The 23,251-nt window shown below is 47.3% G+C and overlaps 1 protein-coding gene across 5 annotated transcripts; it reads right to left on the reverse strand.

The window, feature by feature from the left end:
- Positions 1 to 1,974: 1,974 nt before the first annotated feature.
- On the reverse strand, positions 1,975 to 22,300 carry LOC134759881 (nuclear pore complex-interacting protein family member B3-like). 5 transcript variants are annotated; one of them, XM_063714863.1, is made up of 10 exons: positions 21,882 to 22,300; positions 15,845 to 15,973; positions 12,356 to 12,455; positions 12,054 to 12,192; positions 7,900 to 7,960; positions 7,755 to 7,790; positions 7,618 to 7,679; positions 7,406 to 7,500; positions 6,167 to 6,240; positions 1,975 to 4,400 (listed from the first exon to the last, which is right to left on the reverse strand). In XM_063714863.1, exons 4-10 carry the CDS (start codon positions 12,146 to 12,148, stop codon positions 3,105 to 3,107), a joined length of 1,719 nt encoding a protein of 572 aa, XP_063570933.1. In that variant the 5' UTR covers positions 12,149 to 12,192; positions 12,356 to 12,455; positions 15,845 to 15,973; positions 21,882 to 22,300; the 3' UTR covers positions 1,975 to 3,104. The 5 variants fall into 5 exon arrangements, with proteins under 5 accessions (XP_063570933.1, XP_063570932.1, XP_063570931.1 ...); XM_063714862.1 differs by lacking the exon at positions 21,882 to 22,300 and adding an exon at positions 21,262 to 21,705 and having other exon boundaries at positions 6,167 to 6,237; XM_063714861.1 differs by lacking the exon at positions 21,882 to 22,300 and adding an exon at positions 21,262 to 21,705.
- Positions 22,301 to 23,251: the final 951 nt, after the last annotated feature.

The following is a 23,251-nucleotide window of genomic DNA, read 5'->3' on the forward strand; positions in this document are numbered from 1 at the left end:
CTGGCCGCCCTGTCGGGGAGAAAAGGAGCGCCTCTGCCTGGCCGCCCAACGTCTGGGAAGTGAGGAGCGCCTCTGCCCGGCCGCCCTGTCTGGGAGATGAGGAGCACCTCTGTCTGGCCGCCCCATCTGGGAGGTGAGGAGCGCTTCTGCCTGGCCACCACCTCATCTGGGAGGAAGTGAGGAGCACCTCTGCCCGGCCGCCCCATCTGGGAGGTGAGGAGCGCCTCTGCCTGGCTGCCACCCCGTCTGGGAGGAAGTGAGGAGCGCCTCTGCCCGGCCACCCCATCTGGGAGGTGAGGGGCGTCTCTGCCCGGCCACCCCATCTGGGAAGTGAGGAGCGCCTCTGCCTGGCTGCCACCCCGTCTGGGAGGAAGTGAGGAGCGCCTCTCTCCGGCTGTCCCGTCTGGGAAGTGAGGAGCGCCTCTGCCTGGCCGCCCATCGTCTGGGAGGTGAGGAGCACCTCTGCCCGGCCACCCCATTTGGGAATTGAGGAGCGCCTCTGCCCGGCAGCCCCATCTGGGAAGTGAGGAGCGCCTCTGCCTGGCTGCCACCCTGTCTGGGAGGAAGTGAGGAGCGCCTCTGTCCGGCTGCCCCTTCTGGGAAGTGAGGAGCGCCTCTGCCCGGCCGCCCCGTCTGGGAAGTGAGGAGCGCCTCTGCCCGGCCGCCTATCATCTGGGAGGTGAGGAGCACCTCTGCCCAGCCACCCCGTCTGGGAAGTGAGGAGCGCCTCTGCCCGGCAGCCCCATCTGGGAGGTGAGGAGCGCCTCCGCCTGGCTGCCACCCCATATGGGAGGAAGTGAGGAGAGCCTCTGCCCAGCTGCCCCATCTGGGAAGTGAGGAGCGCCTCTGCCCGGCCGCCCATCGTCTGGGAGGTGAGGAGCGCCTCTGCCCAGCCACCCCGTCTGGGAAGTGAGGACTGCCTCTGCCCTGCAGCCCCATCTGGGAGGTGAGGAGCGCCTCTGCCTGGCTGCCACCCCATCTGGGAGGAAGTGAGGAGCGCCTCTGCCCGGCAGCCCCGTCTGGGAAGTGAGGAGCGCCTCTGCCTGGCTGCCACCCCGTCTGGGAGGAAGTGAGGAGTGCCTCTGCCCGGCCGCCCTGTCTGGGAAGTGAGGAGCGCCTCTGCCCGGCCGCCCCATCTGGGAAGTGAGGAGCGCCTCTGCCCGGCCGCCCCGTCTGGGATGTGAGGAGCGCCTCTGCCCGGCTGCCCCATCTGGGATGTGAGGAGTGCCTCTACCCGGCCACCCATCATCTGGGATGTGAGGAGCGCCTCTGCCCAGCCTCCCCATCTGGGAAGTGAGGAGCCCCTCTGCCCGGCCGCCCTGTCTGGGAGGTGAGGAGCGCCTCTGCCCAGCCACCCTGTCTGGGAGGTGTACCCAACAGCTCCGAAGAGACAGCGACCATCAGGAGCGGGCCATGAGGACGATGGCGGTTTTGTTGAAGAGAAGGGAGGGAAGTGTGGGGAAAGGAAGGAGAGATCAGATTGTTGCTGTGTCTGTGTAGAAAGAGGTGGGCATAGGAGACTCCATTTTGTTCTGACTAGGAGAAATTCTTCTGCCTTGGGATGCTGTTGATCTATGGCCTTTCCCCCAGCCCCCTGCTCTATGATCTATGGCCTTTCCCCCAGCCCCCTGCTCTCTGAAACAGCTGTGTCAACTCAGGGTTAAATGGATTAAGGGCGGTGCAAGATGTGCTTTGTTAAACAGATGCTTGAAGGCAGCATGCTCTTTAAGAGTCATCACCACTCCCTAATCTCAAGTACCCAGGGACACAAACACTGCAGAAGGCCGCAGGGACCTCTGCCTAGGAAAACCAGAGACCTTTGTTCATGTGTTTATCTCCTGACCTTCTCTCCACTATCATCCTATGACCCTCCCATATCCCCCTCTCCGAAAAACACCCAAGAATCATCAATAAATACTTCATAAAAAAAAAATTTTTCTGGAATTCACATTTTAAAAGTAAAAAACCAAACAGGTGAATTTAACTTTTATTTAACTCAATATATCCAAAATACCAAATATCATTTCAATATATAATAAATATAAAATTACTAGACTATTTCACAGTTTTTGGCCTTATGGCTTTGAAACGTGGTGTGTAATTTAAGCTTATAGCACATCTCAATTTGGACTATCGCATTTCAAGGCTCGGTAGTCACCTGTCATTAATGGCTACTGTATTGGGCATTAAAAGTCTAAGAACTTGTCTTCTGTAGTTTTCCTACATAGGGAGATAATTTCTGGGCAGTCTGTTGTCAGTATATGGCCCTTTGAAAATGATGCCTAGTTGTTATTGAAACAGAATAAATTGGCCATTGGGCATTTGGTACAAAAAAAAAAAAAAAAAAGCTTACTCTATACAGGCATTGGGGGCTAAGCAGTGAAAAAAATCTAAGCACCTACACTAAAGGAGTTTATAGTCAAAGTGACTGAAATACAAATAAACTAGCAGTTCTAACAGTGAGAAAAACTTAGGGTTCTGGGAGTGGGGGAGTGATGAAAAAATGCGTATCATATGATAGGTGCACAATCAATACTTAAATGAATTTATGTGTTGTAAAAATGATCAATAAATTGAATCAACAACACACCAGGCCCCTTCCTGCCACAGAATAAAAAAAAAAAAAAAAAAACAACAACAAAACAAAACAAAAAACAGTCAAAACAGTCAGGAGGTTTCTTGAGTCTCCTGATATCATCAGCTCGATGAAATGGTACAGGTCTCAGGTGACACTGGACGGGAGGTGTTTGTCGTCTCAGAAAATCATCAACTGGAGAAGGTGGAACAGGTACCAGAAGACACTCGGGAGGTGTCTTGAGGCTCAGAGAATCATCAACTGGAGAAGGTGGAAGGGGTGCGAAAAAACACTCAGGAGGTTCCTTGGGTCTCCTAAAATCATCAGCTTGAGGAAATGCTACAGGTCCCAGGCGACGCTCAATGGGAGGTGCCTGTGGTGTGAGAAAATCATCAACTGGAGAAGGTGGAAGGGGTACCAGAAGACACTCGGGAGGTGTCTTCAGGCTCAGAGAATCATCAACTGGAGAAGGTGGAAGGGGTGCGGAAAGACACTCGGGAGGTTCCTTGGGTCTCCTAAAATCATCAGCTCAAGGAAATGCTACAGGTCCCAGGCGACGACGCTTGATGGGAGGTGCCTGTGGTGTGAGAAAATCATCAACTGGAGGTGGAAGCGGTACCAGAAGACACTCGGGAGGTGTCTTCAGGCTCAGAGAATCATCAACTGGAGAAGGTGGAAGGCGTGCAAAAAAACAGTCAGGAGGTTCCTTGGGTCTCCTAAAATCATCAGCTCGAAGAAATGCTACAGGTCCCAGGCGACGACGCTTGATGGGAGGTGCCTGTGGTGTGAGAAAATCATCAACTGGAGGTGGAAGGGGTACCAGAAGACACTCGGGAGGTGTCTTGGGGCTCAGAGAATCATCAACTGGAGAAGGTGGAAGTGGTACGAAAAAACAGTCGGGAGGTTCCTTGGGTCTCCTAAGATCATCAGCTCGAGGAAATGCTACAGGTCCCAGGCGACGACGCTTGATGGGAGGTGCCTGTGGTGTGAGAAAATCATCAACTGGAGGTGGAAGGGGTACCAGAAGACACTCGGGAGGTGTCTTCAGGCTCAGAGAATCATCAACTGGAGAAGGTGGAAGGCGTGCAAAAAAACAGTCAGGAGGTTCCTTGGGTCTCCTAAAATCATCAGCTCGAGGAAATGCTACAGGTCCCAGGCGACGACGCTTGATGGGAGGTGCCTGTGGTGTGAGAAAATCATCAACTGGAGAAGGTGGGAGGGGTACCAGAAGACATTCGGGAGGTGTCTTGAGGCTCAGAGAATCATCAACTGGAGAAGGTGGAAGGCGTGCAAAAAAACAGTCAGGAGGTTCCTTGGGTCTCCTAAAATCATCAGCTCGAGGAAATGCTACAGGTCCCAGGCGATGACGCTTGATGGGAGGTGCCTGTGGTGTGAGAAAATCATCAACTGGAGAAGGTGGAAGGGGTACCAGAAGACACTCGGGAGGTGTCTTGAGGCTCAGAGAATCATCAACTGGAGAAGGGGAAATTGGTATGAAAAGACCCTCGGGAGGTGTCTTGAGTCTCGGAAAATCATCAGCTCGAGGAAGTGGATCAGGTCCCAGGGCACACTCGTCTTGAGGTGTCTCTCTTCTCAGAAAATCATCAGTTGTAGAATGTGGTTGAGGTCCTAGTGGACACTGTAGTCGAGAAAGAGTCAGCGGTCTCAGACATCCTTTAACTGATGGACGTGGTTGACCTCTTAGATCACACTGAATAGGAGGAGGTGGCTTGCAGCCTATCCTTTTTCTTAAAGTTTCAGCCGGGAGGTAGGGCCGGTAGCGCAATCCTGAGGAATGATGGTGCTCCACTGCCACCATCCTGACCTGTAGGGCCAAAGGAGGAAATATTCACACATATTCATTTGATGGACAAAATTACCGCCACCAACACAGGCTGCATCTTCTGTTGCTGGTGATAGATTTTTGCACCTTTCCACCCTCCAGGTTTCAAAATAGCAGTATCAGTGTCATAATGTCACCCTTCCACTGAGTACTGCCCACAGCTGGGGAGTAAAGAAAAGTCATTGGGACACACTGTTGTCTCCACATGCCACTGTGTCTGTTTGCAAATGTAGGCAGGCTGGGGACCTGCCCCAGGGAAGACAGAGTCATGACAGATTCATAACAGATTAACAAAGAAGCATGTTTGAGACACAGGAGTGTCTATGTCTATCCTCATTCCTCCCTCACAGCCAGCACCAGAGCATGTTTCTTGCACCAGGTCAACAGAGAGTAAGAGAGGCATGAAAAGCCCATTGTCCACACATGTTGCAGCTTCTTTTTGGAGAATGTTTTCCAGGCCTTTTATGTTCTGTCTCTGATTCTCAGAACTCTGCAAGGTCAGTGTGACCACCCTGCTCCAAATCTAAGAAAACAGAGGTTTCCAGAGGAAGGAGAAATTGTGCCCAGGGTCACACAGCTTGCAAGAGGCACAGTGGAAGTAGATTCCAGCTCTGCCTGCGGGACCCTCTCATTTCCCCTCTGTTTCCCTTCTTGACAAAGGATCTTCTTCACTCTGGAGGTGCCACCCATGAGAACAAAGAGCTCTGGAGAGATGTGGATTCCTGAAGAGCTTCAGGGGAGCTGGGAGAGGGATTTCTGACAGAACAATCTTACCTCAAGAAGTCAGTTAGACATGGCTGTAATATTTCTTTTCACTCCCAGGTAATACCAAATTGTGAGTGCTCTAGGACATAAAGAATACTTTTTTCCGTGGAAAAATGAGTGAGAATTCTAAACAAAGCAAGTTTGAAAACTGTGTTTCACTTCAAGTGTACAAGTCCCATCATGTGTAATCATAGGACTCGGCAGCTTTTCAAGGTACAGAGGCCACAGAAGAACCAGCTTAGCTGAGCATCATTTAAGGCCTTCATTTGGAATTGTCCCTGTAGGTAATAAGTTACATTCGCTCTTCACTAATTTACAGTCAGGGCCTATTTGCTATTACAAATATGGAACCTCTGACACTTAGAATATTAGATCAGGGGCCCCATTGGGTGGGTATGAAGGTGTTTTTGCACAACACGGTTACCAACAGGGATGGGACTGTGATGAACTATGGAATTGGCCTTGTCAAAGAGCATTCAAAATTGCACAAAGCACAAATTAATGTTAGATTAATGCGTTTTCACTATTTTCACTTCTGGGAATATAACAGATATTTCAAACGTTAATCACCTACATTATAGCAGAATGCAAACAAAATCACAGCAAAAGAAAATCCCACATATTTCAGAAATGAGACCCCACAACATCTTGGGTAAGGTGGATCAGTCAGAGTTCACCGTGCCATAAGACCTAGAGTACTGGAGGTCAGTGGTGCCTCCTCGTGTTATTTCTGGAAACAGAAGAGTAAAAGCCCTTCAGCCCTCAGTCCCTGAGCTTTTATGGATTCTGGAGGTGCCACCAACGATGATCAGCTGGGAATGGAGAAGCCTGAAAGCTCATGGAGAAGATTTTGCTTCTCAAGAAGTCGAGACAGAAAAGACACCACAGAACCCATAGAGCAGAGGCCAGGCCAGGAGAGGGCGTTGTTGGAAAAGACCAAAGTGTCCTGATATAAGAAGAGTGAAAACGTCCCCAGCATTTACCTTTGTCTTCTCTGTGTTTTCAGCTGGGACGCCGTTGCTGTTCCTCATGGGAACCGAATGAGGTCCTGAATCTGCTAAGGGCCAGAGAAGGGAATGGGGCTAAATCTGGCTTGCATGTTCTGTGCAGAATAAGAAACCCTCCACACCCTCCGCTGCCATCTCACTCTCTGCCACACAGGTCCCTTACCAGAGGCACAGGGTTTATTGACCACATGCCTCAGAGGACTCTGGAGCCCTCTGGAGCCTCATCCTTGAGGAAGATACCACAGAGCCCTGGTCCAGGGGTATTCTTAACTCTCAACAGGCTGTGAACAGGTCGGGCTCTAACCAGCTGGAAATGAGCTCTAAATCAGTACATATCAGAGGAAATCACTCATCATGTGAGCACAGACTCAAAATTAAAATAGGAACAGCCATGGTTGGAAGAATATCAATAAACCCTGGACAGGAACAGCACTCCTCCTCTTCTTCAAGCCATAGGGACATTTAAAATTCTGTGGATTCATAGTTAATCTAACTTTCATACCTGGCCAGGTATTATCAATACTTATGAACAGAAATGGACATAAAGAGATGAACAGTCATGAGAAAAGGTAAGAGCTACAGAAATTAACTGGAAAGTTTTAGGGTTACACTTGAAATGTTAGAGGAGTAGGATTACATAGAAATTTAACTTACTAATGGAGTTATATAGTTGGCAATAAACAACTTAAACAAAAAGAATGAAGGAAGTTCCAAAAAGTGTAAATAAACGCTTCTTTTCTTAAAGCAGATCTCAAGCTACAATATTGATCCGTGAAGACACGGCCAGAAAATCTCTGCTCTCATCAGCACATGTGGCTCCCATTCTAAAGTGCTATTGTTGTTTTCTCAAGTGAAAGAAAAATAAATCCTTCACACTGAGTCAAGGTGGAAACGGGAGCTGGCCCATCTGCCTTCTAGGTTCATCTCCTCAGTTAAAAGTAACCAAGACATCAGGGTGGGGCAACGTCCACAGTCAGTGGAGCGGCCTGAGCTCCACCATTCACAGGGGACTAGCCAAGAGCCATTCAGCTCGGGCACCTGAGAAAAATAGGGTCCTGCCACCCAGCGAGACAACTGTTCTCTTTATAAGTGCTTGGAATTGTTTCCAGGAAACATAACAATCACTCCACCCGAGCCCTCATCCCCAAAAGGAGAAGCAAGGTGTGTGGATTGTGCAGCAGAAATTAAGCAGCTGCCTTCACAGCAAGCTCCTACCCATCGAGAAAGGGTTCTCTAGGCCCAGTCGTCCCTGGACTGGCTCCTGACTCATGTGTCTCTCTGGGACTCTCTTCTTTTGCCTCATTTGACACCTAGAAGACAGAGAAAGAATTGACTTGAAGAATTAAAACACCAAGTTCTTTACTAGATGCTCAAAGCTTTATCTCAAAACAAAAACATCCTTTAAAATGTCCATCACAATGACCTACCTGTGCTGCTTGTAGGCAGCCTTCCTCTCTGCCTTCCCCCTTTGCAAGGCTTGAGCACAGAGCTGTGGGGAGAAAAATACATCCATGTCCTGACCTGGCAGACTATGTCCAAAAGCAAGGAAAACAAACAAACTTACTGAGTTGGCAAGAGGCTTTCTTGCAGAAGGGGTGATCTGAAAAAGCCAACACATGAGAAATTGAATGTTGAGAGAGTCTAAGGGCCATGGCATCATCTGCATCAGCACTGAACTATCGTGCAACTGCGGGGAGGAAGCTCCTTACTTTGCATCTGTAGTAGTCCTGTGCCCGCCGCCGCAACTCTTGCATGCGTTGAAACAGTTTCCTATGGATTACAATCACTTTCATCAGATAAAGCACCACTTTCAGGATGATTTTAAATAATCTGCCATGTTTCTGTTATCCTCACAACTGTACCCTTACACAATCTATCTATACCTAGAAAACGTATTTCAGATGGCTATAAGAGTACAGTCTGAGCCGGTCGCGGTGGCTGACGCCTGTAATCCCAGCACTATGGGAGGCCGAGGCCGGTGGATCACGAGGTCAGGAGATTGAGAACATCGTGGCTAATACGGTGAAACCCCATCTCTACTAAAAATAAAAAAATTAGCCGGGCATGGTGGCAGGCACCTGTCATCCCAGCTACTCGGGAGGCTGAGGCAGGGGAATCACTTGAACCTGGGAGGCGGAGGTTACAGTGAGCCAAGATCACATCATTGCACTCCAGGCTGGGTGACAGAGCGAGACTCCACCTCAGAAAAAATAACAAAAACAAAAAGAAAAACAGTACAGTCTGATCCAAACTGTTGCTGTATTGATTCCTCCTCTTTTGCTTACTGCCTGCTGACTTCTGAGTTGACAATTTCCTTCCCCATTCTCAGTATATCCCTAATTCATCCTTCATTGAGCATCTTTTATCATAAAGCTCTATTCTCTTTGTATTAATATCCTTGCCGTGTTTCACAGGGAAGAAACAGCTGGGCTTATAAACAGGCATAGTCCTTTTGAAGGATGTGGTTGATCCTACAACAACACACTTTCCTAAGGATGACAACAACTCACTGCACCCCTAGAATGGCTGGTAACCGAGTTTCCACACAGTCTAGCTGGCAATGGGGTCAGGAGACGTTTTGCTACTTCACATCTTTTGGTCACTGGTAAATCTTAAGGTACTTTGTTTTCTGTTTTGTCAACTCTCTCTCTCTCTCTCTGGATATGTCTTCTGACCATTTGTTTCTATTTCTGCATTTACTGGGTCTAAACATTGTACAAAGGTTAAAAACAACATTCCAATGGGGGTTTCCCAAGGGGGGGGTTCCCAAGAGGGGGGGTTTCCCAAGAGGGTGGGGTTCAGTTTCTGAACTCAAGGTAGGTATGTATTTCTTTCATCTCCAATTTCCCATTCTCCTCTGCCTCTGATAGCTGCCTCTCATTTTCTGCTTGCTCACATTCTTTCATGTTTTGTTTCCTGAGATTAGAAGGGAGGGAAATGCACACACAAGATCCACCAGCCCATGTGGGATTCCCTCTGCCCTTCTGGCATCCGAAGGCTGTGATTCAAAGATCCCCCCTGCAACCTTCCCATAAATGAACCAACTGATTCTCACAACCAAAGGAAGAATTGACACCTCCCGTTGAGGGACAAAGAAAAATCACACTCTGGCCTGCTGGCAAGTCACCTGTCATTTCCAGCTCATCTTCATAGTTCTATAGTTAGTCCTATTCTTTAGTAAATAAAGACTATTAAAAGCTTCTATGAGGTGCACTATGTGTGTCTCTGGGGTCAGTCTTGTTCTTGACACAGCGAAAGCTCATTTTACTTCAGTGTGAAAAACCAGACCTCACCAACTCATCACAGCTAACTCCATCGGAAGCAGAGGATTGCTCCTCATCTGACTCCTCCTGTGGGAGGCCTGATTCTCAGTCAGAGGCTGATGCCAGAACTGAGACCATCAGCCATAGAGAGATCCTTCCAGAATATGGTGTCATTAACCCTGCAGTTCACTACTGCACTTTGCCATGATTCAGGACTGGAACTCTTGTCGTCGTCTTTAAAGATCCTGGTTGAGAGAAAAGGCAACCTGAATGCTGGGCACATCTATTGAATTAGAAATGATCGGAATGGCTCCTAAGTCAGGGTGTTATGTCCTGAAAATAGATGACAACTGCAAACCATCCACCCTGGTGTTGACTGACTGTAACAAGGTTCAGTTCACAGAGAGTGAGGGCAGAAAAAGGAAATGACCTAAAAAGGCAAGCTTGCTGTGTTGCCCTCACACCACTTGATTCATGGTCCTGATCCTAAGGACCTCACCTGATACTTGGTTTTATAGGAAGGATGTGAAAAATTCCCAGAACGCTAGGAGACAGGGACAAAAACACTTCAAAGAGAAAGTTAATAAACTTGTTTCTGACCACAGGGCATCCTTCAGCACATGCTCTCTGGAGTGGCCTCAAACAAGGAGTGTGTGGTGAGGTGCTGAGAATGCAATGGGAGCAGGGTCCTGTCCCCACGCTAAATGAGCTCACAGATTAATGCAAATGAGAAGCCAGTGAGGACCTCACTACTCCTGCTGTGCACTTGGGAACTACAAACACAAAACCTGACTCTGGAGGGAAGCTAAGGAAGCATTCTAATCTTGAGTTGGCATAAGTGCATCTGAAGCTTCCGATCTCCAATGAGAACAATGGGGAACACCAAACAGAATATAAAACCCATGATTAAATACATGAAATTGCTAACATGGCAGTAAACAGACATGAGGTCAAGATGGAGAAGGAAACCCAGGACGAAAGACATCCTCACATTTGGAACCCATTTCCCTGAGTTTCATTGCTGAATTCCAGAAGGGACTACTGAGATGCAAAGAAGCAGAGCAGCTTTTGCACACATGCATGCGATTAGATGAAAACCAAGTGGATTGAGGGTCTGCCAATGAAAGCGACCCGTACTGAAGTCCACTGGCTCTGGTTGAGACCCAGAAGAGTCACACATCAGAACAGAGGTGGATAGGAAATACCTGGCCTTTGTAGGGACTGAGCCTGCACTGACGACCTCAATTGCAGCCTGTATGGAGGACCCCTGACCATCCCCCAGAAGTAGACTCCCATCTCTTCTGCAGCAAGATAACATGCTACTAGGCCTCAATTCATTGCTAAATATTTTTTAACAAGTATCTCACATTTAACAAAAAAAAGATCAGTCATATGGCAGCAAAATACAATGTAATATGACCAAAACGTGAAAGACTGTGAAAATGAATCTGGAGGTGACCCAAGCATTGAATTCAACAATCCAGGCTGGGTGCGGTGGCTCACGCTGGGAGGCTGAGGCAGGCGGATCACCTGAGGTCAGGAGTTCAAGACTAGCCTGGCCAACATGGTGAACCCCTGTCTCTACTAAAAATACAAAAATTGGGCTGGGCACAGTGGCTCACGCCTGTAATCCCAGCACATTGGGAGCCCAAGGTGTGTGGATCATGACGTCAGGAGTTCTAGACCAGCCTGGCCAATATGGTGAAACCCCGCCTCTACTAAAAATACAAAAATTATCCAGGCATGGTGGCATATGCCTGTAGTCCCAGCTACTCAAGAGGCTAAGGGATAAGAATCGCTTGAACCTGGGAGGCGGAGGTTGCAGTGAGCCAAGATCACCCCACTGCACTCTAGCCTGGGTGACAGAGTGAGACTCTGTCTCAAAAAAAAAAAAAAAATTGGCTGAGTGTGGTGGCACACACCTGTAATCCAAGCTACTTGGGAGGCTGAGGCAGAATTGCTTCAACCTGAGAGGCAGAGGTTGCAGTGAGCCAAGATTGCACCATAGCACTCCAGCCTGGGCAACAGAGCGGGACTCTATCTCAAAATTAAAAAAAAAAAAAAAAGGCTGGGTGTGGTGGCTCACACCTCTAATCCCAGCACTTTGGGAGGCTGAGGCAAGTGGATCACCTGAGGTCAGAAGTTCGAGACCAGCCTGAACAACATGGCAAAACCCCATCTCTAGTAAAAATACAAAAATTAGCTGGATGTGGTGGTGGGCTCCTGTAATCCCAGCTACTTGGGAGGCTGAGGCAGGAGAATTGCTTGAACCCGAAAGGCAGTGAGCTGAGATTGTGCCATTGCACTACAGCCTGGGCAACAAGAGCAAAGCTCCGTCTCAGGAAAAAAAAAAAAAGAGAGAAAGGAAAACCAATGCCAGTACTAGCACCTCCTCTTCCCCCGAAAAAATTACAAACAAGAATGTAGGAAGGGAAAGGAATTATACAGATTAAACTAATCAAGCAGAAAGGACAAACTCAATTTTGAACCCACTGAATTTGCCACAAATATTGTAGAAAATATTCTCAAGGACTTTACAGTTGTCTACTTTGATTGGCACATGGTTCATACAACAGTATTTGTGTCAATGCACATCTTACTTTTTTTTGGCAGTCTTCCTATGTCCATTGATTTTGTAATGACTGTTGACATTCCTTGTCACCTTATGGACTTCAGCTCGAACTTTGGCTTCCATATGTCTCTGTGAAGTAAAGAGATCTTCCAGGCCAATTTTAATTCCTGGAAAGGAAGAAACCCTTTTCTTTGTGTGCATACAAATGGACCTCGGCCCTTGGTGAGAGTGAGGAGAGGAGAAGGTGAGAAACCTGAGGGCAAGAAGCTGTTCTTTCCCTTTCCAGGGCAAACTCATTTCCACACTATGGGGATTCCAACAGAGCCATACCTTCCTGGCTATGGCTATTGGACCTCCAGGCTTTCCGCTGTACATCCGTGGATCCGTCATGTACATTTTGTGACTTTAAGACAGTCTTGAGGAAAGACACCTAGGAAATAATAATTTAAGAATCATGGCTGGGCACGCTGGCTCATGCCTATAATCCCAGCACGTTGGGAGGCCGAGGCGGGTGGACCACGGGGTCAGGAGTTCAAGACCAGCCTGGCCAAGATGGTGAAACCCCGTCTCTACTAAAAATACCAAAATTAGCCGGGCATGGCAGCTGGCGCCTGTAATCCGAGCTACTCAGGAGGCTGAGACAGAGAACCATTTAAAGCTGGGAGGCGGAGGTTGCAGTGAGCCGAGATCACCAAGAGGTGGTGCATGCCTGTAATCCCAACTAGTCGGGAGGCTAAGGCAGGAGAATCACTTGAACCCAGGAGGAAAATGTTGTAGTGAGCTGAGATTGTGCCATTGCCCTCCAAACTGGGCAACAAGATTGAAACTCTGTCTCAAAAAAAAAAAAAAAAAAAAAAGCCAGGTGCGGTAGCTCACGCCTGTAATCCCAGCACTTTGGGAGGCTGAGGCAGGTGAATCACAAGGTCAAGAGATGGTGACCATCCTGGCCAACATGGTGAAACTCCGTCTCTACTAAAAATGCAAAAATTAGCTGAGCATGGTGGTGCATGCCTGTAGTCCCAGCTACTCGGGAGGCTGAGGCAGGAGAACTGCTTGAACCTGGGAAGCAGAGGTTGCAGTGAGCCAAGATCACACCACTGCACTCCAGCCTGGTGACAGAGTGAGACTCCGTCTCAAAAAAAAAAAAAAAAAAAAGACATGAATATACTTCACACAACTGAACTGTACACTTCAACACGGTTAGATGGTAATTATCATGTTATAAGTATTTTACCACAGGTTAACATGTTTCACAACTTGAAAAGGAAGTAATTACCTTCAGCTCTCCGAGTTCTAGAATTTGTAACATTTCACCCCCTGCTCCTTCCTGATCTGCACTGGAGCATCTTCCTTCTATCCCTGCTCTACTCAGAGTCCACTTTCCCTTCCCTCACATCAGCTTCATTGAGGCTGGTTTGAACCTAACGCAAAACATTCTCAATAACGACTGAATTCCCACCAAGATTTCCATATTATCACAGTATGCTTTTAATCTTCTAAGATATTAAATATTTGTTCTCATCATAGCTAAAATGCAATGAAAATCTCATCTCAGATGTGGGTCAGATACCTATGAATCTCCTGAGGTAGTCGTTGAAATAACTTTTTTTTTTTTTTTTTTGAGACGGAGTGTCACTCTCACCCATGCTGAAGTGCAGTGGCACTACCTTGGCTCACGGCAACCTCCACCTCCCAGATTCAAGCGGTTCTTGTGCCTCAGCCTCCCAAGTAGCTGGGATTACGGGTGCCCGCTACCATGCCTGGCTAATTTTTGTCTTTTTAGTAGAGATGGGGTTTCACCATGTTGGCCCCTCTGGTCTTGAACTCCTGACCTCAAGTGATCCACCTGCCTCAGCCTCCCAAAGTGCTGGGATTACAGGCATGAGCCACCACACCTGGCCTGAAATAATATCTTTCAAATTCTTTGCAGAATTTGTTCTTTTCTGATTTCTGCACATAGGATAAAAAACAAAACATGTACTAGGATTTCGAGAGAAGCATGGGTAATCTAAAAAGATGAAAGAGCAACCACATCTATCCCACAGTTACTGCTAGATTTCATAGGAAAGGTAGCTGGCCCAGTTTGGAGCTAGGAGGAATGTCAAACACATGAAGAAATGAGAAGCAAGGAAATGCCATCATGCATGAATGCTTCATGGCACCCATGATGTCCCTGCTTAGGAGGTAGTGGTATAGATGACTAGATGATAAGGACAAAGATGAGAAGGTGTGAAGTTGTCCAAGTCCAACAGCTCAACTGAACTTTCCTAAATGGAATTTTTTAAAAGTGGTAAATTTAAAAACTTCCCCCGGCTCACGTGGTGGCTCACGCTTGTAATCCCAGCACTTTGGGAGGCTGAGGCGGGCGGATCATTTGAGGTCGGGTTTTGAGACTAGCCTGGCCAACATGGTAAAACCCCGACTCTACTAAAAATACAAAAATTAGCTGGGCATGGTGGTGGGCACCTGTAATCCCAGCTACTTGAGAGGCTGAGGCAGGGGAATCACTTGAAGCCAGGAGGTGGAGGTTGCAGTGAGCCAAGATCACACCATTATACTCCAGCCTGGGCAACACAGGGAGACTCGTCTTGGGGCTGGGAAAAAAAAAAAAATCTTCCTCCAATTTATACCAAAAATTCCCTCTTCAGGACTAAGTGGCATAGAGAATGTTAAACGTTCCTCGATATCTTCATAACTCATATATTTTCTGTTTTCTACATATCTTGAAAGGCAGTGCCAAATGACGTGTAATTATCTAGGTGGTAAAACTGAAACATACTTCCTCTTCCCTTGAATATAAAAAAGCATTGTGGTATTAGTACTTTTATCTTGGATCATTGTTCAGAAGGAGGTTCAGCCCCCAGACAACCACATTTTTACTGCCATGAATGGCAAGAGAAAATGTAGAGCTCAACTTACCCAACGGAAAAAAGGCTCAAAAGACAAATTATGGCACAACTTAGCAGCCAAATTCTTACCAAGTACAGACTTTTGACATACTGATCTCTCTCCAGTTGCAACTGGGAACATGCACCTTGAATGATGTCATTCAAAGTTACCCTGCCCAGACACACTTTTCATTGATTCTCTGGAGGGCAGTTCTAAGAGATTCTCTGGGGCTTTCTCTGCATCATGAGATGCAGTGCAGTTCTGCCCTTCACCTTCTGGCAGTTTGTCACCTCATCCCTATGACCTCAGAGGAACCTTGTCTCAGGCCAATTGTTTGTTCCTTGAGCTCTTCCATTTCCCCTAAAAATCATTTGCTGCCCCTCTAAATGGCCTACATCTCCATCTATCTCCCTCTTCCCTCAGAAGAGGGTGCTCTTTAAGCATCAACCATCCAGCCCTTCTAGCAGTCTCATTTTTCAGCTGGTTCCCATGTTTATGCCTGTTCTATGTTTTTCTTCTCCTGTTAAGCTGTCTGTTGTCAGCTCATTTCTGCAGTGAATCTTCAGAGAGGAGACTGGAAGCTTTCCTTCCACCCTTATGGTAGAACTATAGAGTGGAAGAGTTTAGAAAGAATTTCCTATTTAAGTGATGAAACCTCATACTCCATTTCTGATAAATAACACTAAGGTTAAAAAAAGTTATTTTTGACCAAAAGCTCTGTTGACATTTTATTAAACAAACACCAACCTATTTAATTTTCATAATGTAAATGGCAGATATTTTCATAATTCTTATGCTAATAAATCATTTCCCTGATTTTTTGGGTAAAACCACATATTCATAATGAAGTCCAGAAACGTGAATTGTTTTAAATAATTTCTTCTTATTTGTGATTACAAGTATACCTCTACAGAAAGTTAGTATACTCACACAAAGGCTAGTTTTCCAGAGGAAAATAGCAAGTGTAGAAATTCCCAGAAACACAATAATGATAACTATCCAAGGAATTCCACAAAAGTCAGTCCCAGGATGAAAATGATCAGGTGGAGAATTGATAACCTGGAATAATAATAGTTGAAATAATGAAAAGGTCAATGACACTGACAATATTTCACTCAGAAAGAATCATCCTTAGAAACCGTCAACCTCCTCCAAAAGGTAACCACATCCCTCAGATATCACCGTGGGATTCCATTGCTACAAAAAAGAACAGAAGTTAGAAGTCTCGTGTTTTTCAGATGGCTGGTAGTGTTTTTAGGCATTGCAAATGTGGGGTGTCATCTTTCTTGGTATAAAGCAGGGATATCCAATCTTTTGGCTTCCCTGGCTATATTAAAAGAAGCAAAGTTGTCTTGAGCCACACATAACATACTAACATACACTAACACTAACAATAGCTGATGATCTAAAAAAATCTCCCTTTTTTTTTTTTTTTTTTTTGGAGACAGTGTTCCGCTCCGCTCAGTCGTCCAGGCTGGAGTGCAGTGGTGCAATCTCGGCTCACTGCAACCTCCAGCTCCTGGGCTCAAGCCATTCTCCTCCCTCAGCCTCCCGAGTAGCTGAGATTACAGGTCTCTGCCACCATGCCCGACTAATTTTTGTATTTTTAGAAGAGATGAGGTTTCACCCTGTTGGCCAGGCTGGTCTCAAACTCCTGACAGGTGATCTGCCTGCCTCAGCCTCCCAAACTGCTGGAGGGAATACAGGTGTGAGCCACCGTGCCCAGCCATTTTTTTGCTTTTGTTTTTGTTTGTTGTTTGTTTTTGAGATGGGGTCTCACTCTGTCACCCAGGCTGGAGTGCAGTGGTGTGCTCTCGGCTCATTGCAACCTCTGCCTCTCAGGTTCAAGTGATTCTCCTGCCTCAGCCTCCTGAGTAGCTGGGAGTACAGGTGTCTGACAGTGCACTCAGCAAATTTTTGTATTTTTTGTGGAGATGGGGTTTTGCCATGTTGGCCAGGGTGGTCTCAAACTCCTGACCTCAGGTAATCTGCCCGCCTCAGCCTCCCAAAGTGCTGGGATTACAGGCAAGAGCCACTGCGCCTGGCCAAAATCTCATAATGTTTTAAGAAAGTTTACAAATTTGTGTTGAACTGCATTCAAAACTGTCCTGGGCCACATGCAGCCCATCACTCATGGGTAAGACAAGCTAAGTATAAAGTAATTATCTTATCTTTTCTTTTCTGTTTTGAGACAAAGTCTTGCTCTGTTACCCAGGCTAGATTGCAGTGGCATGATCTCAGGTCACTGCAACCTCTGCCTCCCGGGTTCAAGCGATTCTCCTGCCTCAGCCTACTGAGTAACTGGGATTACAGATTCCTGCCACCGTGCTTGGCTAATTTTTATATTTTTAGTAGAGACAGGGTTTCACCATCTTGGCCAGGCTGGTCTCCAACTCCTGACCTCATGATCTACCTGCCTGGGCCTCCCAAAGTGCTGGGAATACAGGTGTGAGCCACTGGGCCTGGCCAGTAGTTATCTTTTCTTTAAAGTTATTTACTTGTTTTTTAAATTGATGTGTAACATTGGATGCATTTATTATATATCACATGATAAAAGAATCCCTCTAAATAATACTTCCCTCTTGGATTATGTGAATCTTTGTCATTTAAAGCTCAGCATAACTAAAAAAAAAAAAAGAAAAAAAAATGAAGGGATTACTTCATTCACAAATAAGTATCAAATTTTAGTGCTTAAAAATTAACAAGGTGGGCCAGGCGCAGTGGCTCATGCTTGTAATCCCAGCAATTTGGGAAGCCGAGGTGGGTAGATCATGAGATCAGGAGATTGAGACCATCCTGGCTAACACGGTGAAACCCCATCTCTACTAAAAATACAAAAAATTAGCAGGGCCTGGTGGCACGTGCCTATAGTTCTAGCTATTCAGGAGGCTGAGGCAGAAGAATCACTTGAACCAGGGAGGCAGAGGTTGCAGTGAGCCGAGATCACACCACTGCACTTCAGCCTGGGTGACAGAGTGAGACTCCATCTCAAAAAAAAAAAAAAAAAATTACCATGGAGATCATGAAAATGGCACGAATAGTGTGGGATTTCTCTAAGATTGTTGATATTAATTCCATTAGACTCTTATGTGAGTGAAGACGAAGACTTCCCCTGAATAAGTTCAGACAGTTTGTGATAGCGTTTCTACATCGATTCCTCAGGATTTAACTATATATTTTTGAAAACATCTCAATTTTAAATGTTTCTTTCAAGATGGTGAATTAAACAGAGATAGCCCTTCAACAGGTTGAACTCAGCATATGCTGAGTGTGAAATGCAAATGATGGAGTTAGAGAACCATACAACAATGGTAATGATTCAGAAACATGGTGTTGAGCAGAATAAGGCAGACACAAAAGAGTACCTATGGCATGGCATGCATCTGTATACGCGAAATTCCAGAATAAACAAGCTAACCCATGATAAGAAAGAGACTGGCCGGGAAGAGTGAGAGTTCACTTTCTGGGGTGACATAATAGTTAGATCTTGGCTGGGCACGGTGGTTTACGCCTGTAATCCCAACGCTTTGGGAGGCGGAGGCGGGCAGATCACCTGAGGTCAGGAGTTCAAAACCAGCCTGACCAACATGGAGAAACCCTATCTCTACTAAAAATACAAAATTAGCTGGGCGTGGTGGCACATGGCTGTAATCCCAGCCACTCGGGAGGCTGAGGCAGGAGAATTACTCGAACCTGGGAAGCAGAGGTTGCGGTGACCTGATATTGTGCCACTGCACTCCAATGGGCAACAAGGGATATTGTGCCATTGCACTCCAGCCTGGGCAACAAGGGAGAAACTCTGTCTCAAAAATAATAATAAAATAAAAATAAAAATAAAAATAATAAAAGTAAAATAATGTAGATCTTGAATGGGGGTTGGTTTATGCTGGGGTATGTATTTCCAAAGTTAGTAAACTTACACTTAAGGTTATATATTTTGGCCGGGCATGGTGGCTCACGCCTGTAATCCCACCACTTTGGGAGACTGAGGCAGGCGGATCACGAGGTCGAGAGATGGAGACTATCCTGGCGAACATGGTGAAACCCCGTCTATACTAAAACTACAAAAATTAGCCAGGCGTGGTGGTCTGCGCTTGTAATCCCAGCTACTCAGGAGGCTGAGGCAGGACAATTGCTTGAACCCCGGAAGCAGAGGTTGCAGTGAGCCGAGATCCTGCCACTGCACTCCAGCCTGGGTGACAGAGTGAGACTCTGTCTTAAAAAAAAAAAAAAAAAAAAAAAAAAAAGTCAAACCAGATGACACAAATCAAATGATATTTCACTTTGTTTTGGTCCATTTTGTTTTTTTGAGACAAGAGTGCAGCGGGGCCATCTCAGCTAACTGCAACTGCCAGCTCTTAGGCCCAAGCGATCCTCCCACCTCAGCCTCTCCGGTAACTGGGATAACAGGTACGCACCACCAGGCCCGACTAATCTTTTTTGGAATTTTTTGTAGAGATGGGGTTTCGCTATGATGCCCTGGCTAGTCTTCAACTCCTGGACTCAAGTGATCTGCCCACCTCGGCCCCCTAAAGTGCTGGGATTACAGGCCTGAGCTGTGTAATTTCATGCCACGTGACACAGCCCGGTAACAAGGAAGAAACCCCGCGGGTCCAGCGTCTACTCTCGTAGGTGGGGTGATGGCTGATAAATCCCAGCAGGAGGAGCCAAAAGAGCAGCCACCACACCGGCATGTCCTGGTCCTCTCAGGGCGCCCTGAGGCGGCCAGGACAGAGGCGGGGGTGGCTTAGGGCGGGGGGAGGGAAGGGGATGGGGACGGGGAGGTGGAGGGAAGGGGGAGGGGAGGGAAGGGAAGGGAAAGGAGGAGAAGGGGGCTGTTGGGCACCTGGAGGTGGAAGAGGAGGAGGAGGAGGAGGAGAAAGGGGTCTGGGAAAGGATCCGGTTCAAATTAAGTTCTCAAGCGCTGGTGGAAGGTTTAGCTACAGGTCACGGAGAAAGTCAATCAGGGAAGCAACAGAACGCGCAGGGCAAGGGAGCGTGAGGCTTAGGAGCAGTTAGTTGGAGACCAAGGTTCTGCTTTCCACCAAACCTTCTTTGGTCTGGGCCCTCTCTTAGCAACCCTGGGATTTTATACTCCCTCTCCACCAATCCCTGATGCCGGTGGTGCGGCCTCACAATGGACATTCCATGAGTGCCCCACCATGCCAATGCCCCCTCCCCCATCTCAGCCCCCAACACTCCTCCCAAGGACAGGTCCTCTCTGGAACCTTCACAAACCTGATTTCTGGTCCTCCCCAACCAGCTCCCAGTCCCTGCTTCTGGGCACTGCTTCCTTCCTGAGCTCACAGGGTTCCTCAAGGTCAAACATGGAGAAACCCTATCTCTACTAAAAATACAAAATTAACTGGGCGTGGTGGCACATGGCTGTAATCCCAGCCACTCAGGAGGCTGAGGCAGGAGAATTGCTTGAACCTGTGAAGCAGAGGTTGCGGTGACCTGATATTGTGCCACTGCACTCCAATGGGCAACAAGGGATATTTTGCCATTGCACTCCAGCCTGGGCAACAAGGGAGAAACTCTGTCTCAAAAATAATAATAATAATAAAATAAAAATAAAATAATGTAGATCTTGAACGGGGGTTGGGTTATGCTGGGGTATGTACTTTCCAAAGTTAGTAAACTTACACTTAAGGTTATATATTTTGGCCGGGAGCAGTGGCTCATGCCTGTAATCCCAGGACTTTGGGAGACTGAGGCAGGCGGATCACGAGGTCAAGAGATGGAGACTATCCTGGCGAACATGGTGAAACCCCGTCTATACTAAAAATACAAAAATTAGCCAGGCGTGGTGGTCTGCGCTTGTAATCCCAGCTACTCAGGAGGCTGAGGCAGGACAATTGCTTGAACCCCGGAAGCAGAGGTTGCAGTGAGCCGAGATCTTGCCACTGCACTCCAGCCTGGGTGACAGAGTGAGACTGTCTTAAAAAAAAAAAAAAAAAAAAGTCGTCAAACCAGATGACACAAATCAAATGATATTTCACTTTGTTTTGGTCCATTTTGTTTTTTTGAGACAAGAGTGCAGCGGGGCCATCTCAGCTAACTGCAACTGCCAGCTCTTAGGCCCAAGCGATCCTCCCACCTCAGCCTCTCCAGTAACTGGGATAACAGGTACGCACCACCAGGCCCGACTAATCTTTTTTGGAATTTTTTGTAGAGATGGGGTTTCGCTATGATGCCCTGGCTAGTCTTCAACTCCTGGACTCAAGTGATCTGCCCACCTCGGCCCCCTAAAGTGCTGGGATTACAGGCCTGAGCTGTGTAATTTCATGCCGCGTGACACAGCCCGGTAACAAGGAAGAAACCCCGCGGGTCCAGCGTCTACTCACATAGGTGGGGTGATGGCTGATAAATCCCAGCAGGAGGAGCCAAAAGAGCAGCCACCACACCGGCATGTCCTGGTCCTCTCAGGGCGCCCTGAGGCGGCCAGGACAGAGGCGGGGGTGGCTTAGGGCGGGGGGAGGGAAGTGGATGGGGACGGGGAGGTGGAGGGAAGCGGGAGGGGAGGTAAGGGAAGGGAAGGGAAGGGAAAGGAGGAGAAGGGGGCTGTTGGGCACCTGGAGGTGGAAGAGGAGGAGGAGGAGGAGGAGAAAGGGGTCTGGGAAAGGATCCGGTTCAAATTAAGTTCTCAAGCGCTGGTGGAAGGTTTAGCTACAGGTCACGGAGAAAGTCAATCAGGGAAGCAACAGGACACGCAGGGCAAAGGAGTGTGAGGCTTAGGAGCAGTTAGATGGAGACCAAGGTTCTGCTTTCCACCAAACCTTCTTCGGTCTGGGCCCTCTCTTAGCAACCCCGGGATTTTGTACTCCCTCTCCACCAATGCCTGACGCCGGTGGTGCGGCCTCACAATGGACATCCCATGAGTGCCCCAACATGCCAATGCCCCCTCCCCCATCTCAGCCCCCCACGCTCCTCCCAAGGACAGGTCCTCTCTGGAACCTTCACAAACCTGATTTCTGGTCCTCCCCAACCAGCTCCCTGTCCCTGCTTCTGGGCACTCCTTCCTTCCTGAGCTCCCAGGATTCCTCAAGGTCACTCTTGGCGACAAAACATAAAAAACAAATGATGGCAGGATGGCAGGAAGAACCTCATACCCAAGCAGAGTGCTAGGTTTTACAGCCCCCACTCAGCCATTCATATCCTAAGCAACAAAACATCAGCAGGATGTGGAAGGTCCCAATAGTAAACCATCTCCATCACATCCATGTAGCCATCAGGCCATCAACCTGTATCTCAGGGACAAATGTTGTAGATACACTCATTTTAAGCATGCATGGTACATTTACAAAAATTAACCTGACTTATTTTGTTCCAGCAAATCTCAATATATTTTAGAGCGATTAAATCACACAGCATGTTTCTGATCATATAACTGTGCTAGAAGTCAATGATTAAAAGCTAACTCAAATTTATTATTTGCTTGGAAATTCAAAGTGCCCTTATAAGATATAAATATAAGAAAGAATCCAAAATGAAACAAGATTGCCTTTAAACTCAATGATAAGATCATAACATGGCAAGAAAATGTCTCCCTCTGGCCTGGGAATTCCACTTTGTGGCACAAGGTTGTATGATCTCACATCACCCCTAACCCACCTAGACATGTTAACATCTGAAACAGAGTGATGATGTCACTTATCTATATCATCTTACTGCCTGTGTGCATGGACTTTAAATTCTGAACCCAAATGAGGGGGAGAAAACCAAGTTGACTTTCATGATTGACCTTTCAGGGATGTCCAAGAAATCTGCATTTCAAGAAACAAAGTTCATCAGCTTCTCTCCTAGAGTATTTGGCCACAATACCCAGAGGGCTTCGCAGCATCATGAGTGATGGGTGGGTAGCACCAAGCAGGTGGGCAGGACCCAGGGCCTGGTGACCAGGACAGACCCCCACTATCCATCACCTTTGCAGGCCCTGTCCTCAGCTAAACTTCCCAAAGGCCTTCTTCTGCCCAATCACACAGAGTGTGCCCAAACTCACTCAGGCCTCTGGCAGTTGGACACAATGGCTCATGCCTGTAATCACAGCACTTTGAGAGGCCTAGGCGGGTGGATTATGAGGTCAGGAGTTCAAGACCAGCCTGGCTAAGATGGTGAAACCCCATCTCTACTAAAAATGCAAAATTAGCCAGCGTAGTGGCGGACGCCTGTAATTGCAGCTACTCAGGAGGCTGAGACAGAGAATTACTTGAACCCAGAAGGCAAAGGTTTCAGTGAGCTGAGATCGTGCCACTACAATCCAGTCTGGGTGACAGAGCAAAATTCAAAAAAATAAATAAATAAAATAAGGGGCCGGGCACCATGACTCATGCCTAT

Source organism: Pongo abelii, chromosome 14 (genome assembly GCF_028885655.2).
Source record: "Pongo abelii isolate AG06213 chromosome 14, NHGRI_mPonAbe1-v2.0_pri, whole genome shotgun sequence".
NCBI classification, from domain to species: domain Eukaryota; kingdom Metazoa; phylum Chordata; class Mammalia; order Primates; family Hominidae; genus Pongo; species Pongo abelii.